The sequence below is a fragment of the Alternaria burnsii genome (genome assembly GCF_013036055.1).
Source record: "Alternaria burnsii strain CBS107.38 chromosome Unknown 746, whole genome shotgun sequence".
NCBI lineage: Eukaryota > Fungi > Ascomycota > Dothideomycetes > Pleosporales > Pleosporaceae > Alternaria > Alternaria burnsii.
The window spans coordinates 1708199-1724974 of NW_024066109.1; the positions used below are offsets into that span (position 1 = coordinate 1708199).

Here is a 16776-nt window from a genome sequence, read left to right on the forward strand (position 1 = left end):
ACTAGCTCTTAGGCCGCTCATCATCCTGGGTGCGCATCAGTGGAGTAAGATGGTCACGAAGATAGTCAAGTCAAGTCAGTTGGCATGATGTAAAGGGTTCCTGCATTAGAACCAAAAGTCAGGAGGCTCGTTTAAAGAATGGTCTGTCCAAGTCAGTCTAGGGACAGACTAAGCGCTAGAAGACAAAGCTGACCTGCCTGTGCCTGAAGCTTCCGCATCAGTGATGGGCATTTTTTGTCTTTGGTACTCGAGCCTTGTCGTAGATACGCAAGAGACGAGTGTATGAGTGTTGGCCGTTACGGGCATCATCTTACGTTTCTAGAGGCGACGCACAGTGGCAGTTGTGGGTATCAGAATGTTCATCACGCCAGATAGCCAACCCGCAGGACCTCAGTCGGAGTCGCCCTCGTCGTAGCGCCTAGCTTCCTTGGCTTTGGCAGTCCTCTCCTCGTCATCGGCCTCCCTCTTGGCTAGACTATCGCGCATCCTCTCCTCTTGCTTCCTCCAGTGACTTCCTTCTTCATAGTCTGCACTAATGCCCAGTGCCTTCCGCAGCCTCTCGCTCTCCTCCGCTTTCGCTTTGGCAAGGTCGTGAACTTGGTGCGACTTCAAGCGCCTCGCGTTTGGACCAAGATCTCTGCCGTCTTTGCGCTCTTGATCTAGCTTGCGACGCAGGCCTTCGCATTGGTCATCGATTTCGTCTTCGTCGACGCCTTCATCCTCAAGCTTGTCGCGCAGCTCGAGGACCTTGACTTCAATGTCGCGCTTTGCCTCGTGTTCGAGGATCTCGGCGTCTGGTTGTCGGGGGCGGTGTTTGGCCGATTCCCAGTCCTTGGGATACGGCTGAGCTTTGTCGCGTGGCCGAAGGAGGGATCGGTTCTTCTGGACGTAACCCGAGGTACCGCTACCTCTGGGTGTAGTGAGACCTACGTTGTCGGCCATGATGCGTGGTGGGTGGAGGGTGAAGGTGAGTGTTGAGTTGGGGCGAGTGTTGCTGGCGCGAGAGTGATGATGGATCAGGGCTGGTTTGCGGAGAGTTCGGAGGTGAGGTCCAAGCGCAACCATCGAATCGCTTGCCCCACCAAAACTTTCCCTTGGTACCGCGAAGACTCACCTAGAGATGGAGTCATTATTTCTGGATATCTATCCTTGGGGCGCAAGATTTCATCTTTTCTCCTCACACAAGCCCCAACCACCATGAGCACACAAGACACGACAAGCGACGACGCCACCTCTGCACCAGTAGAGGTGGGGTATCGAGAGCTGCCCTTCCCACCAGTCACTAAGGACCACATCTTGAACTGCTCCTACCACAAATGGCATCCGAAGTTGGCATCCCCCTCTCAAGAGTTTGCACGTTTCTGACATCAACAGATACCGTGCCATAACACCAAAAGCGCGTCTGATTCCTCTCCCGTCTGCCTTCCTCGACTACCTTCGCTCAGATGGCATCATCCTACCCCCCGAGGAAACCGACGACCCTTCATGGTCGGACAACGACAGCGGCATCTTCTCAGGCGCTGACAACAACGATGCTGATGAAGACGAGAGTCCAGACCCAAGCGCGCACTGGCGCGATACACACGAGGCCATCGAGCGTACTATTGAGGAGCTGGGCGGCAAAGTTGCGCCAAAGTTGAACTGGAGTGCGCCCAAAGATGCGACCTGGATAGCCGCGACAAACAGCATGGAATGCCGTACACCCAACGATATCTATCTACTGCTGAAGAGCAGCGACTTCGTCACCCACGATTTGGCGCACGCCTTTGACGACACAGCCGACCAGTCTACGACGCCAGACCCAGAGATTCCTTACCACCTCGTCTTAAGAAAGTGGATCACACTCAACCCCAGTGTCGAGTTTCGATGTTTTGTGCGGAACCGACGGCTGATCGCCCTTTGCCAGCGGGATCTGAACCACTTTGACTTCTTGTTCAACATGCAGGACAAGCTACGCGATACCATTCAAGACTTGTTCGATGCGAAACTGCGAGACACCTTTCCCGACCCAAACTTTACCTTTGACGTTTACGTGCCGCCACCGCACGACAAGGTCTGGGTGGTCGACTTCAACCCGTGGGCTGTGCGGACTGACCCTCTCATCTTCTCGTGGATGGAACTCCTTACTATGGAGGTACCCGATGCACCTTCGTCCCAAGAGACGACTGTGCGTCTGAAGATGGCTCAACCAGGAGATGAGAGCGTGCCGATCAAGGCAAGTGATGATAACACAGAGGAAGACCAAGATACCGACGATGATGATGACGACATTGAGGAACTATGGCAGCCAGAGTTCCGGCTCATAAGGAAAGACGATCCGGAGGCTTACGGCTTCTCGACGCCACAGTACAGTGCGCACAAGCTCCCCAAGGACGTCGTGGATGCAAGCAGTGGCGGAGAAGGTCAACTGCGAGAGTTTGCGATGCAGTGGGAACAAGCGCAGAAGTTGGCTGAGCAACAAAGAGCCGAGGACAGTGAGGACGATTGAGCTAAAGGGACTACCGTAGCGTAATCGAAGAGTCATAACTGCATACATCTTGGCGTAAACAAACAGCCGTTTGCAAAAACATGATTGGGCATTCGTGACATATGGCCCTGAGCAGTGGCCAGCCTCGTCGCGTGAGGCTCTTGGCCCGCCACCGTGACTCGCTCATGCAGGGCATCTGTGTGTTTCACCGCTCTACACCCCACATCCATGATTCGTCCATATCCCATCTTCGATCTTTCTCACCCAACCTTACAACAACACGTAGCTCGAAGTATTTTGTTTATGCTCTTGGTATGCTTCTGATGCAATAAATTCTGCTGAACGACTATACTTTTGAACAACCTTGAAGATCGCAAATTTCCTGCAACCACAACATGAGTGTTTCAGACAGCAGTTATAGCGGTTTCTTATCGTTACCTACCGAGATACGATGCCAGATCTACGAGTACCTCCTCACCGAAGAACACGCGATCACAGTCAGTGCTGGCTACACTACGTGCTTTGGCAATAGAGTCCAGGATCGCGCACGCAAAACCGAAATCCCCGGTCTACCACTTGATCTCGCGCCGCTGGCACGACGCTATTACGATCCGTCTATCCTCTCGGTCGCGAAACCCCCAACGGTTCCTGTTGACAATGGGCATATGGACAATATTGAAGGCGAGAGACTGGGCTTCTCCGCTCCGGTGGCGCTGTTGTTGACTTCTCGATTGATCAATGACGAATTGACCGATTGCACGCGAAGACGAAGCCATATCGCGCAGGCGCGTTCCACAATTGATGCCGATGGTGTGATACAAGACGATGGAGAAAATCAAGAAGGATTATCACTCTACGTGTCTTATCCATACGGTGTCTTGGTGTTGAAGAAACAGTACCCATACCTCTTGAAACAAGCGCGAAGAGTCTACATCTCTGGTTATTACACCCCTCGCCCGGAAAACGGGCTTGATCCTCCAAATCCAGACATGAGCGATGATGAACGCTTGACGCCATCTACTAGTTTCGCCGTATCATCCTTCAACGCCCCGGCGTCAGGACCATCCACAAGCTTCACCCGGTCTGCTAGTAACCCTTCGACACGATCAGCTCGCCACGGCGTCTCAATCAATCCCACACGTCCGCGCCTCCGCCTTGACCCTCCACTCGCCCGCGAGTCCCGACACTCAGACAACGTGCCTCGGATATTCCCGTCCTTCTCCACGTCCACGTCGAACGAAGCTCCAGCGGCCCTCGCTCACCTCATCGCCACACTCTTCCCTAAACATACGACGCCCCTTGCAAAACTCACAACACACATTCTGTTTCCTGGGGAAAACTCCTACGGCTCCGTCTGGGGTGATGACAACAGCCCTGTCTCGCACATCCTACGTAGTATACGCGGCGGCAAGATTGCTATGAAGGTCATGCGGGGCAGTTTGGCGACAGGACTCGAGTTGACGGCTAGGCCAAAGCCCGAGACCAGAATAGTTAGCACGAGTTGGGTGAATTGGAAGAAGGGCGATATCGCTGGGAGAGGCGGAGCGATGAACATGAGGAGGGCAGGTGGCAGGCTGAGTGTAAGTGATTTGGATGCGTTCCTGATGGGCAAGGAGGAGTCGTAGGGTCATAGTTTGGTTGAGACTCAAAGGGAAGGGAAGATTCTGCTAGGCTGACACGGTTGCTGCGTGCTGGCCATTGCTTATACGATTCTATGTACAGTATATTACGCTCAAATTTGCATGTACGTCTAATCGAGCGCTTCGCCAGACTATGTAGATAGTCTGTTGGGGCTTGGCACGCTTCATCATTTCTGGGAACACTTCTTCTACCCTCTCGTGGCTACAAACAACTTTTCCGATTGTTGGCTCTCCAGCAGTGTATAGTTCATTGAAGTTGTCCCTGAAATTCTCTACTTTACATGTAACAGTAGAGCGATATCTTAGTCAGTACTCGGAGGAGCTTCAACAACGGGAGAACGTGCCGTCTGTGTGTCGCCAGTTGAGGTACCTGCTGTGGTTTCTAAGGCGAGACAAGCGTGTTCGTCGAGGTGCTGTGTTCACAGTGAAAACAAGCCCGGATATCTCGATTATATTGACGAGATGAGTTGATATGGATTCGAAGAAGGCACCATCGGTCTTGGTTTAGGCCCCAAATAGCCGTTCAACTACCAGCTCATCCACCGGACAGATCCCGGAATACCGATGGCAAGGTCTCGCGCATCCGAAAACTCGACTTTGACAGTACGGTCACTATTTTCCGGATGAGTTAGGTAGAATGCAATGATGCGTAGATGCTCCGGCACTTCTAGATCTTGATTCAGGTCGTGCTCGGGTAAACCTAGCTCAGATCGCGTTCGTTCTTGCTCCAGCCGCAAAGCCTCTTCTGCGATCTGGCCTGCAAGCATACCATCCCAAAACCCCTCTCTTCTCGGATGGCTTAGCATGAGCCGTACAGCGCGTTTCCGCAACACCTGACAAGACGAAGGTGCGCGAACTGCTATGAGCCAGAGCGCAGACGTTGGTCCCACTGGGGCTTGGAATATTGGTGTCAGAGCACCTGATAGTGGCAGAAGCTTGGCAGCGAGTTCGAAGATGCGTACAAACTGTGCGGCGACATCGAAGGGCTGTTTAAATGGCCCATGAGCTTGCTTAAAGTTACCCAAACAGGGGAATTTGACTACCAGGTCAGACCTAGGAACACGCAAGAGGTACTCCATCTGAGCTTGCGTGAGCTCCAGAGCGGTGAGAGGTTGGAGAAAGTCGTCGCCGAAAGCAGGTGTTTGTTTCCAGAGATGTTCCATAACGGCCGCGCCTCGATGGAAACGCATGATGAGTTCGGTCTGTTCGTTATATACCTCGTCGATTTCATCCTCTGGGCGCAGCTTAGTCCTCTGGTTAAATGCGTGGATGCTGTTCATCAAGCTCTGCGTATGTCCTAGCATCGCATGAAGTGAAGACATGTTCAAAGTATGAGTTGGTGAGGCGCTCAAGGTTTTTGTCTTGGGCTTTGCAACCCATGTGCGCGAAAGGTGCGTGGGCATTATCGCCCTGATTTGCGTGTCGAATCCCACAAAGATAGTGCGCAAGGACTCCAGTTCTATCGGGTGACCAAACTTCTCGTTTTCGTCTTCGTCTGCCTCGTTCAACATCCGTATGCCACTACGTACGTGCTCAATTGCGTCTCTTTGGTAGCCTTGGAGGCAGCACATGCTAGTGAACAGGATAGCACACGTCATAAGGGTGACCTTATCCGTTCGAGCTACCTTCTCGTTTGATTTCTGTTTTCTCAATAGATCCTGGATCGCTTGATTTGATTGCCGCAGAGCAAATTGCAAGTACCTGTCCAGCATGGCAGATTCCTTGAGGTGCGAGTCGCTGCCTTCGGAGAAGCGTCGATACATGGCACCCAGAGCAATGATGCAGTGCTGAATTGCAGGTTCATGGTGAGCAGCCTGAAGCAATTCTCGCTGCCAAAAAGGCGAGTCAAGAAATCCGCGCAGGTTCGATACAGCGTAGGAAGTGAAGAACTCGAAGCTCTCCCGTTCCTCTTTGCTGTTAAGCCGCATGGCTGGCGCAATGAATACTGGCGATCCAGCTCGTGTAACGCTCCAGCTTGACCCAGAGTGAGGCGAGCCTCGTGATGAGTCCGGTGGAGAGGGTGTTGATGATTGCGCAGGCCTGAAATTTGGGTCGTAGCCATCGCACGTACGGCCTGTTGAAGTGCATCGCCTGCAGTGCGGCTTCTCTTCATCACACTTGACTTTGCGTATTCTGTACAGATCAGCAAACGGCCATCGAATACGCAGCATTGCAGAAGGAACAAATGATATTGCTCCACGTGCAGAGTTCGATGACACCTACTGGTGGCACCGTTCATACTTCCATGATAAGTTGTCGCGTCGATGTTCAACTTTCGATCTGGTTGTTGCGGGATCTTGGGCTGAAAAACCGCGAGAAACGGACCCAACTCCTGATGTAGAGCCAGTCGTACCGTATTTATGAGAACTTGCGCGCCCCTTGGCGCAATCACTTACTTGCACGTCTTGCAACCTGAGCGGGCTTTAGGTTTCCAAGCCCTTTGGCGTGGTTTACCGGACACGGTTGCCGCAGTAGTCATAGCGATTGGGGCAAGTGATCTGACCAATGAAAGAAGACCCAACGAAACCGAGTGTACGAGCGAGCAAGTAGCAAGTGTCGGGTCGAAGGATCTTACGATCGCGCAAATGACATCGACGGTTTACAAGCTGTTTTTGAGGCTGCATGAAATTATGCGGCATTGCGGCGCGGTCGTCTAAATGGTTAGGCCACAGTGACATTGACTGCGGGCCTTAAGCCAACGGCTATTATTATCGAACATACCCAATCAGCATACAGTCCGACAAGGGTTATGATCCTTCCGGGCGTAACAGGACGAGAAAATTCGACGGAAAAGCATCCATCTGGACGTTAGTGAACCGTTATTATTAGATCGAAACGTTGTCTACAGTGATCGATGTGGGATCTGTCCCTCGTTCGGGTATGCTGTACAGGCCGAAGAAGTGGGAGCGACCGAATCCCAGAGTTTCGGGGTTTTGTATCGCCCGTCAAAAAAGATCTTTAACACGCATTGACATTGGCTGCCGCTATCTATATGTCGAACGAAGCCTTTTCACTGGCATGATAGTCATCAATCAGTATGTCGTCGCATGGACGACTGAGCATTCTAATAACGCTACTTAGAAATTCCGCCAAAATTTCTGTACAAAACCTTGCTTCCCCTGCAGCCCAGTATCTGAATCTCCCTGCAGGTATTCGTCCCTCATGTCCAAGTCCTTTCTCATGCCTGTGTCAAGATCTACCTCTTGACTTCTTCTAAATCTCGTCTTGAACAGAATTTTGTACCCCACAAACATAATTACGAACACTGGTAGCATAATGTAGGCGTCGACGAATGTACCCGCATCAAACGGACTCAGTGTGGTCCAGCCCTGCACAAGCGCAAGGAAGACATTAGCGCATACTCCAAAGTAGGCGTTGGCTGGATAGGCGAACGACTTGAACGGTAACATGTCGGGAGTTCGGCCTTGTGCTTTCCAAGCTTTCCGGAAACGGATGTGTGTGAAAGAGATAGAGCCCCAAACAAGGAAGGTAGAGACACCGGACAGATTGACGATATAGGAGTACGCTTGACCTCCTCCGGTGCTAACGTTCATCATGGATATCGCGCCGAACAAGTTCGTGAAGACAATCGCATAAACCGGCACTCCACGGCTATTCGTCTTCCCCAAGAACTTGGGCGCCATCTTTTCTTGTGCCATGAAGAGTATTGTTCGAGACCCAATATAGATTGAGGAGTTGGCAGCGCTCAGGACTGTAATGAAGATGAAAGCATTGATAAGATGCACACCTCCTTCCCACCCAGCGTTTTGCAGCGCTATAGTCATGGGACTCTTGAGTGCACGGCTGGCTCCGTTTGCTAGCCCGTCCGCGTTTGATGGGCAAGTGAGACCAAAGAAGAAAGCAACTCCAATGTACACGAAAAGGATTCGCCAAATTACTTGTCGGATTGCCAGCGGTACGGCTACCGAAGGGTTCCTGGTCTCTGTAGCAGCCACAGCAACTGCCTCAACACCGGCATAAAAAGTTGAAGCAAATACGAACACCGTAGCTACTCCGCGGAAACCATCGACCCACGGACCAGGATCATGCCAATACCGGAACCCGAGTGCTTCGTTCTGCCCAATGAGGCCACCAGAAGCGTAGATGATGGCAAAGATGAAGTAGGCGCAAAGACCTGCAAGCTTGACGAGGGCAAGCCAGAACTCTGCCTCGCCAAAAGATTCCACGCCCAACATCTGAAAGCCTAGGAATGCGAACCAGAAGATCAGAAAATAGCCCCAGAGAGGTACTTGTGGACCCCAGAAGACCAGAATCGAGGAGACGACATTGTACTCGTTGGCTAGCACGCACGCCCAGACCAGCCAGTACTGCCACCCCACTGCTACTCCGAAGGCCTTGTCGACGAACCGATCGGAAAGTGTAACGAAAGCACCGCCTGTTGGGTACAATGTTGTCATTTCTCCCAGGGATTGCGTGATGCTGAACGCTATGAATCCGATGACACAGAAAGCTATGAGCAGAGACGCTGGACCTCCTTCTCCTAATGCTCCACCAGTGCCGACAAGTATACCGGGTCCAATAATTCCAGCGAGCGCCATCATAGATAGATGTCGAGTTTTGAGACCTCGCTTGACTCCGCTAGGATCGATCCGGTTGAAATCATTGTCATTGAAACTTGCCGTGGGTGACGGGTGCTCAGCGTGAGCTTTCGAGTCGAAGATGGCCATGTCGAACCGGAAGATGGTGGTCAGGAAGATAGACGCTCAAAACTAGGCATGTCATCATTATAAGCGAATTCCTAGTCTTGAACTTGGCGTGGGAACGGTTGATCTCTGACGAATAGTGATAGACTACGGCTTGGTGCATGTTGCGATTTTCATAGTGGATTGCGCGATAAGATGGTCTAAGTGTCTCTACGGCGGAATCGCGAAATTCGCATCTGAAAGTATCATCTTCGAGACTCTCAATCACCGTGTCTCACCTCCGAATAACCTAGAAACTGTTGCTGTGTTTGGTGCTTGTACTGGAGCAGGATCGCAATCGGGTGGCGGGGGCGTACGGTAGAATAGCAGTTAAGATAAGCTTGGTCCACCTTGGGCTTAGCTTACTGGATTTTCGATCCTTCACGTAGGCGGCACTTCTCTCGGCAAAATACCTATCCCAAATCCACTAATCGTGACCAACGACAACGGTTACCACGAAATGGGATTTCCTTAGTCGCATAATCCTGCAATGGAAAGAATCGGTAATCCCTAGTGCGTCTCATTGCAGCATCATCAAGCAATCTATCTGTCACGACTTGCAGCAAAATGAGCTGAACAAGGCTCAGTCACGATTGTGGATTTGTTTGTCAAGGAAGCCGTTGTTACCATTCGTAATCCTCTACAGAACCCATTACCCATATGTACCCAGATTTCTTTATCTATCATCCATCGTTGACACTGAACCAGTCAGGCCTTTATTAACATTGAGGTAAAGTAGTACTCCCACCCAGCTCGTTGGAACAACCAGCTTAGTTCCTGCCACCAATCTCCATGCGCTTCTTGAGCCTGTAGGCGATGGCCCTCTTCCTGGCAGCGGCACCCTGTGTGAAAGCAACAGATCCACCAAAGGGTCCGGCAGCAGCACCGTTGCGAACGCGCATGACACAAACATTGTTGACACCAGCGACAGTCGCGTCGCATGTCATGCCTGCCGGCATCTGCACCTTCATCGCGAACTCGGTGTTGGTGGCGAGAGAGATACCTTGAACACCGAGGCCAGGAACGTCCTGAGTGACGGTAGCAGGCTGCATAGCGGCCTCGTCAGTACCTCCTGAGGTACCGTCGACATCGGCAGTGAATGGCCCAGCACCATCCTGGTTGATCTAAAACGACTTCGTTAGACAAAGCTGTACAAGAGTAGGACTCAAAAGCTTACCTGTCTAAGGGTCATCGTGACGGTGCCGTCATCAGCACATGTGGGTAGACCGCTCGATGCCCCCTGTCCTACTGCGGCCGCTACGCGTGCCTCTGGTGGGCCGTTGACCTTGTCACCACCCCCGCCAAGCAGTCCAGCGATACCAGTGGCACCAGCACCGCCACCAGCACCGCCAGCGCCTCCACCAAGAAGACCACCGAGGAACTGACGCTTCTGGCCGGGCTGTTGAATGTTGTCCTCGACACCAACACTTCCAGAGGCACCGTTGTTCGCAGGGGGTGCAGCACCCTGTCCCATGAAAGCACCAACCATAACGGCAGCATCGACTATGCCGTTACCCTGTGTACGACCAAGAGGACCTGCCTTGCCGCTCGCAATTTCTCTGTCCCTGATGATGGCAGTATCGGCTTGAGATCCGCAGCCGCTGGAAGTTTGGTTAGTTGTTTCTACTAAACATCATTGGTGTTCAAACCTACTTGCTAGAGCAGTCACGAGGGGTGCCGTCTTGGATGGTCAAGCCTGGCATAGTGACACCATTGGCGCCCTTAACCTCGGTGACCACACCATGAGCAGAAACAGCAGCCGCAAGGGCGAGCATGAGTGCTGGTGAGAAATGCATTTTGTATGTGTGTATGTGAAGTTGAGATCAACTCGGTGGATTAGAAGGTTTTGCTTGGAAAGAGAAGACGAAGAGCGAGAAGCACCAGGCTAATCAAGAAGGAAGTATTAATAGGGAAGTTGAGAAATGGAAGCTGATGATGATTGTAGACTCGACTTCCATAGGTCGTCTTATACATTTGGTTCCTCGTCCTTTGTTGACGATCTACTTCGCATCGTATTCTCCATTGGGATATTAGCCGCCCACCCCACCCCGCTCGTCATTGGCATCCCAAGGTCAGTATGGAGACATGCCAGCTCTTGTATCAAGACGCGTTTTCGAAGGTCTTCCGGCAAGGCCAACTGTGCTTGGCTGCGGTGAGGCGTTTCTCTCAGATGCTTGGCCATGGCGGAATGCCGAATTCCCAGGCGTCGAGAGGTGTCAACGTTCCAACCGCCAGTTTCGTCTGCGCCTGGGGATGAAGGCTAAAGGCGCCAAGGCGAAAACCCTCAATGCAAGAAGGGTGATTCGCGAAACGCTGTACTCGGAGCTGCGGCATTCTACTAAACAAGCAAACACACCTGCGTTTCACACAATAATACATTAGATTATTAACCTATGGGAATTCTTGCGTCACGTAAATTTGTCAACTCCCGCTGAAGGCCATGATGAGTAGTATTACATCTTTAGTGCATGAGAGCTTCACTACAGCGGCAATCGTACTTTGGTATCGTTCTTGGAACTTGTACAGAGAAGGGTTTCTCCACACGGTATGCATGACATGTCAGACCAAAAACGATTGAACCCGAACATACAAAACAACCAACTCAAATCATAAGTTTCCAATTACTCGATTCTATCCTGTTCAGCATCAGCTTAGGCGAATTTTAGTGTCCGCGATCCACCCGTGGGTGCATGATGTTGCAGGGCTTGTCGCCACTAGTGTTTCACCAAACAATACAGTAGATCTTCAAACATGTACTGCCTGTTCCTAAAACCCAAGACCTAGCAACATATGCGACGGATGCTGCAATCCGAGGCTGTGATGGTTGGTAAGTGGACGAGTCGAGGTGTCGATGGGAATGTGGAGCAACCAGAATGTGGCAGGTGGGGCGAATGTTGATCTCATAGGCTCACCTAGAGTAATAGCGGTCCATGCGAAAATCGTGAAGCTGCGGAATATGCTAACTGCGCCAAACAACTGGGCACTTTCAGTACATGCCGAACAATGGGCTCAAAGGTCGCATAAGTTTAAAAGAGCAAACCAATACCTTGATCCAAATTCGCCATCACATTTGAAGCTGGCTTACGGCTCTCTCAAAGTACTCAAAATATACAGAAGAAACCGAGGGCCAATTGAAGACCAACTTGTTCTTTAGTCAAATGTAGGCATCTAAGTGCAGTAAAAGTGAAGCAACGCATCTCGAATGCGAGTATTCGCTGCTTGGAGACATTCCAATTGTTATCGACACCGACGCCATATACACAGCCTTGTATTGACGAGAACTCCGTTCAATGGTATATACCCAATAATCATCACCACATTAGTTTTTCCGTCCCGAACGTTCCAACCCAGTCAAACAAAATAGGTACCTTTTTACTCCAAACCCGTCCCCCTTCTACCTAAAGTGGGTCGTCCTCCGCTAACGCTCCCCCTATGCATCCTTGACGCTCCACCACCATGCATCATATCCAAATCCACTGGCGTCCCAGCACCAAGCGCAAAACCATACGCCTCTGCACCCTGCCCTGCGAAAACCCCATCGTCACCTAGACCGTGTTGAGGCGGCGGTTCCACGTTGAATGGCACGAAGTAACTGCTCATCGGATCAAAGAAATTGTTATTGTTAGCGCTGGCACCCAGACCCATGGCATCGAGATTCCAGAAAGCATTATTGAAGTCGGTGGCTAGGTCGGGGAAGGGGGAGAGATTTGTAGGATCCATCTGGTGTGCGTGCGAAGGGTGTATCATTGTTGGTGAGGTATTGATGAGTGGAAGAGAAGGATGGTGAGCATGTTGTTGATGCGCGTGGTGGGAACCAGCGAAATCAGCGAGAAACTGCTGGGGAGAGGTATGTTGCTGTTGTTGGGCAAAGAGAGCAGCAGGGTCGTAGCCAGCGGCGATGGCAGCGTCTATTGCGTCTTGCGAGGCCATGTTCATTTGGTTCATTTGCTGTTGTGCTTGCAAGCGAGCAGTATGACTCTGTTGAGCTTGACTATTCTGCCGTTGTAGTCGTGGCATATCTTGGTTGTTCGACGAAGCAAGATCGGGTTTCGAGATTGATTTTGATTTGTTTTTGCGCGCCTGCTTGCGCTGTTGATCAGATTTTGATGGTGGAGATAAAGATGCGAAGAACTCTTCCACACTCTGTAGATCGCTTTTATGTCCCAGGACGGCATCAGTACCTGGCTCATTTGGGTTTGACTCAGCCGCATCTTCATAGTCGGTTTTCGAGACACCGTGTGGGTATCTATCGAACCAATCACCATACTGAAAGATGCTACCTTTCTTCTTGTCGCCGGTCGCGTTCGGCCCCTTCAGCTGCGCATCGGCATGTTGACGATACAGCTCCTTGAGGTTTTCTGCAATGTAATGGAACATGCCCCAGTACTTCTTCATCTTTGTCAGGTACTTGACATTGTATGCCAAATACTTCTTCGATTGCGCTTCCAGCTTTGGGTTCTTCGAGAACACGCCGTGAACATGGACGGTCGAAGAGAAGAAGGCCGAGTAGCCTGCAAATGGTGCGACGACGTTGTGATCCATGGCTTCGTTGATGAGCATCGAGATCTGGTTCGCAGCGTCGAGCGCAGAGCGAGCAGACTCTGTGAGGAAGTCATGTGGCATATCCTTCGGTGGTCTGCTACCTGCCGTCGAAGGCAACGCGAATCTATGCATGAACAGCATGATCTGTTGCCATAAGATATGAAGATACAAAAACGAGTTCGCTGTCTTGCCAATAGCATGACTTTTGAGGTTCTCAGGGTTGTAAACAAGCATCTCAGGTAATGCCGCCTTGAAATCCTTCGCCTCCTTCTTGATAGCATGGAAGGTCGAACCGGAAGACCACATAGGTTCTGCTTCGCGTTCTTTCCCCCCCAAGTTCATGTACTTAATAAGCTTACCCCAGATGCATACCAAACGTATGGTGTACGCTGAGACGCCCATATTGTCGCGCGGATTCGCCAATTGACCGCTGTCAGGTGGAACGGGATTCGGCACAGCGCCTTCCAGATTTTCTGTTGGTGCGTGTATTTCGTGTACGTACAGATGCTCTTTGACTGGTAGCTGTACTTCGATGTACTGCTCGTGTACAAAGAGTGGTCTATCGGTACCGGAGGAGTTGAATCGGTCCATCAGGAAGCAAGACCACATGGTCCGCCGCCGTATTTCTCGATCCGTAGCGCTCAAGGGTTTCCTGTCGGACTCGTTGACGAGCGGGTCGTATTCGTTCTCCTTGTGCAGTTGCAGTGCATATGCCATTCTTTGCGCCATACCACCAAACATCCAACTCCGTCCACCTTGACAAGTGCCAAACTCATGAAGTCCAAGTAATAAGTAGACTATCAAGATGGTAATGTTGGGTGCATCGTATCGCTTCAGCGCAATCTCGCGTGCCCGCTCAGCCCAGCTGTCGCCCCGTAAGAAACATGGCTCTGTGCGTAGCTGTGGGTGGTTTGAAAATCGTGCTGAGATGGCGCACATTGCTAGTATTAGTACTGGAGGAACCTTTGCAGTTGCGAGCCTTCGCATGAAGCTTGGCTTATGGAGGAGGGGGTAGCTTTGTCCATACACATAATCGAAATATACCTCAGCCAAATGTTCCTGTATCTCTTTTGACGGCAAGCTTTCCGCTCCTTCTGTTAAGAGTTTGCTCTCATCTGACTCCTTGCCACGAGACGTCGAACCAGCCGTATCTGGGTCTGCGACTTTTGCTTTTGACCATTCGTCCAACTCGTTACCGAAAGCTTCTTCCGCGGCACGCTTCTTCGTGGTGGGTGTCTTGGGTGGTGCGCTGGGGATAGCTGGCTTAACGACAGACCTGCCCACATTCGCAACAGAAGGTAAGCTTTCTTTCGGTATCAGCTTGATGACACGATCTTCCATGCGCTTCAGTCTCTTGTCCAACATGGCCATGTAATCGGTTCTCGGGGCTGCCTTCCTGGTAGTGACCTTGTAAACACATGGTATCCGACTCCTCAGACAGTGTTTGCAGGCTGGCTTCTCGCCTGAGCAGCGGATTTTCTTCCTGCGACATGCGATGCAAGCAAGTGGAAGCCGTTTCCTCTCCTTGCCAGCCTTTGTTTTCATCTCGCTCCAAAGCGGTGGATCTTGCGTGTCATCCTTACTCCTGCGCGATGTCGTCGAATGGTCTGTGCCGTCGTTGCCACTGAGCTTCATGGCCAAGGCCGAAGCTTCGTTCATGGGATCAATGGCGAGCATGCCCATGGCAGGCGCGCTCTCCGGACTGGTATTGTTTCCGTCGCGGCCGGGGCTCCCTCCAATGCTCATCCGATTTGGATGCGCACTCCCGCCGCCACTCATACCTTCTTCACTCATATTGCCAACACTGCCTCTGTGATCCGCATATCCAGCCTCAATTTTTGGTTGTATCCCATCGAAATTGGAACCGAATCCTTGGCCTTGCGCAAATGTCATGTCGAAGTCGGAGAATGAGCCCATGACGTTGGTAGGGCTGATTGCGGTCGCGTTTGGGGAAGCTCGAAGCTCAGGCAGGCCGTATTCGGCCAAAATCAGTGAATCGTCGTTGTCGAAGCGCGCGTGCGAGGGAGTGGCTAAAGAGGTTGCGGTCGCGCCGGAGTCGGCCATGTTCTCGACGACTGCCTGCCGTCTTTTGTGCTGTTGGGTAGCGCCGAGGCAGTCAGTCTTACATCAGGTCCCAAACTTCAAGATCAGAACAAATGGTTCACATGCGCCTGCATCTCAACCCCCCAAACAACATTTCAGGCGTATCCAGGCGTCGAGACGTCCAAACGTCGTGTGCTTGGATCGGAACGCCGGCCGAAGAAAGGGAAATGGTAAGCTCCGACTTCTCCACAGGATAGTCACGGCCCTTGCTTGGAGACCAGTGGGGGCGCTAGTCTCTATATCAAAGCGCAGGCTGTCTATGTGGGGAGGAGGACAGCACGCGAGAAGGGAGCGAAAAAGCAGCGAGCAACAGGCGGGCACAACTCGGGGCTGAAAGAGACAAGAAACGAGGTATGATGACGGTGGGTGATGTATCAACGCCTTGCACAAGGTGGCTGCTGCGGCCTATCCCTCCGCCGGTACTATGGCTGCATTCCCCATGTCGCCTGCACAAGGGACGGCACCAGAGCCATGTAATGGCGCCTTCACGATTCGCACGCTTGCAGCTTGCCTCCCGTCGAGGTCCGATTAATCCACGATCAAGCTTGTCGGCCCACTCAAGTCACTGGCCGCAGGTTGGCCGATGCAAGCCACATAATCCTGCCCCTTCCCCACATGGCAATCCTTGCAGTTCGAGACCTGTTGCTGATTATTCAGACATCACAAAGCAGTTTGCGATGCCTTCCAAGCCGCGAGCGGACAATGATCGTCGCCTGGGCTTCTGCGCTGCCTATCTTCATACAACCTTATGAGGCGTTTCATAAGCACATATATCTTGTATAACTCGATGCGGGCTTTTGCATATCATGCGGATGTCTCCGTGGAGACGGGCGCTCTGTGGCTGGCAACTTTGACGGCGGGACCCGTCGTGTGCCAGGTGGTCGCTATTTTGCGGGGCGCCCGCCCTGTTCAACGTTACGACACGTTAGACGCACGCGAGGTATATGAGTTCTTCATTGCGCCTCTATATGATCCATATGTCCTATTTTCCGATTCGATCACTTGTATCCAATCTCCGACGCCGCCTTCTCGCGCAAAACGGTGCGCCAGTCGCTTAGGCCTGATGCCACGATGCTGCCTGGACCTGTACGGTGGGTGCATCACGAGGGTTGTGCACAATGATTACTACGTAACTTGGGCGAGTGGACCGTTTGCAAAGTAGGCGACGCGACCACCACCACCACCGGAAGAATGCGTTTCAGTAATAGATGCGCTTACATATATGCTGGCGGTTGGGATCAGAGATGGGCGCCTGTCGACTTTTGGAGTAGGTGCGTCATCGATTTGGAGACACCAACCCCCTGCACCCAGTTTTGATGTT

General features: G+C 51.8%; 5 protein-coding genes across 5 annotated transcripts; 1 reads left to right on the top strand and 4 right to left on the bottom strand.

Moving 5' to 3' along the window:
- Window positions 1–390: 390 nt before the first annotated feature.
- On the bottom strand, window positions 391–942 carry GT037_003135 (uncharacterized protein; the record flags this gene model as incomplete). The annotated part of the gene is made up of 1 exon (XM_038928182.1): window positions 391–942. One exon carries the CDS (start codon window positions 940–942, stop codon window positions 391–393), a length of 552 nt encoding a protein of 183 aa, XP_038789460.1.
- Window positions 943–1197: 255 nt separating this feature from the next.
- GT037_003136 (d123-domain-containing protein) lies at window positions 1198–4092 on the top strand (the record flags this gene model as incomplete). Its single annotated transcript, XM_038928183.1, has 3 exons — window positions 1198–1328; window positions 1375–2445; window positions 2838–4092. 3 exons carry the CDS (start codon window positions 1198–1200, stop codon window positions 4090–4092), a joined length of 2457 nt encoding a protein of 818 aa, XP_038789461.1.
- A 542-nt stretch (window positions 4093–4634) lies between these two features.
- GT037_003137 (histidine permease) lies at window positions 4635–8795 on the bottom strand (the record flags this gene model as incomplete). The annotated part of the gene is made up of 2 exons (XM_038928184.1): window positions 4635–6240; window positions 7360–8795. The coding sequence occupies 2 exons, from the start codon at window positions 8793–8795 to the stop codon at window positions 4635–4637; spliced, it is 3042 nt and encodes a 1013-aa protein (XP_038789462.1).
- Window positions 8796–9580: 785 nt separating this feature from the next.
- GT037_003138 (uncharacterized protein) lies at window positions 9581–10606 on the bottom strand (the record flags this gene model as incomplete). Its single annotated transcript, XM_038928185.1, has 3 exons — window positions 9581–9934; window positions 9988–10411; window positions 10464–10606. The coding sequence occupies 3 exons, from the start codon at window positions 10604–10606 to the stop codon at window positions 9581–9583; spliced, it is 921 nt and encodes a 306-aa protein (XP_038789463.1).
- Window positions 10607–12182: 1576 nt separating this feature from the next.
- Window positions 12183–15416, bottom strand: GT037_003139 (zinc finger transcription factor 1; the record flags this gene model as incomplete). The annotated part of the gene is made up of 1 exon (XM_038928186.1): window positions 12183–15416. One exon carries the CDS (start codon window positions 15414–15416, stop codon window positions 12183–12185), a length of 3234 nt encoding a protein of 1077 aa, XP_038789464.1.
- Between the last annotated feature and the right edge of the window lie 1360 nt (window positions 15417–16776).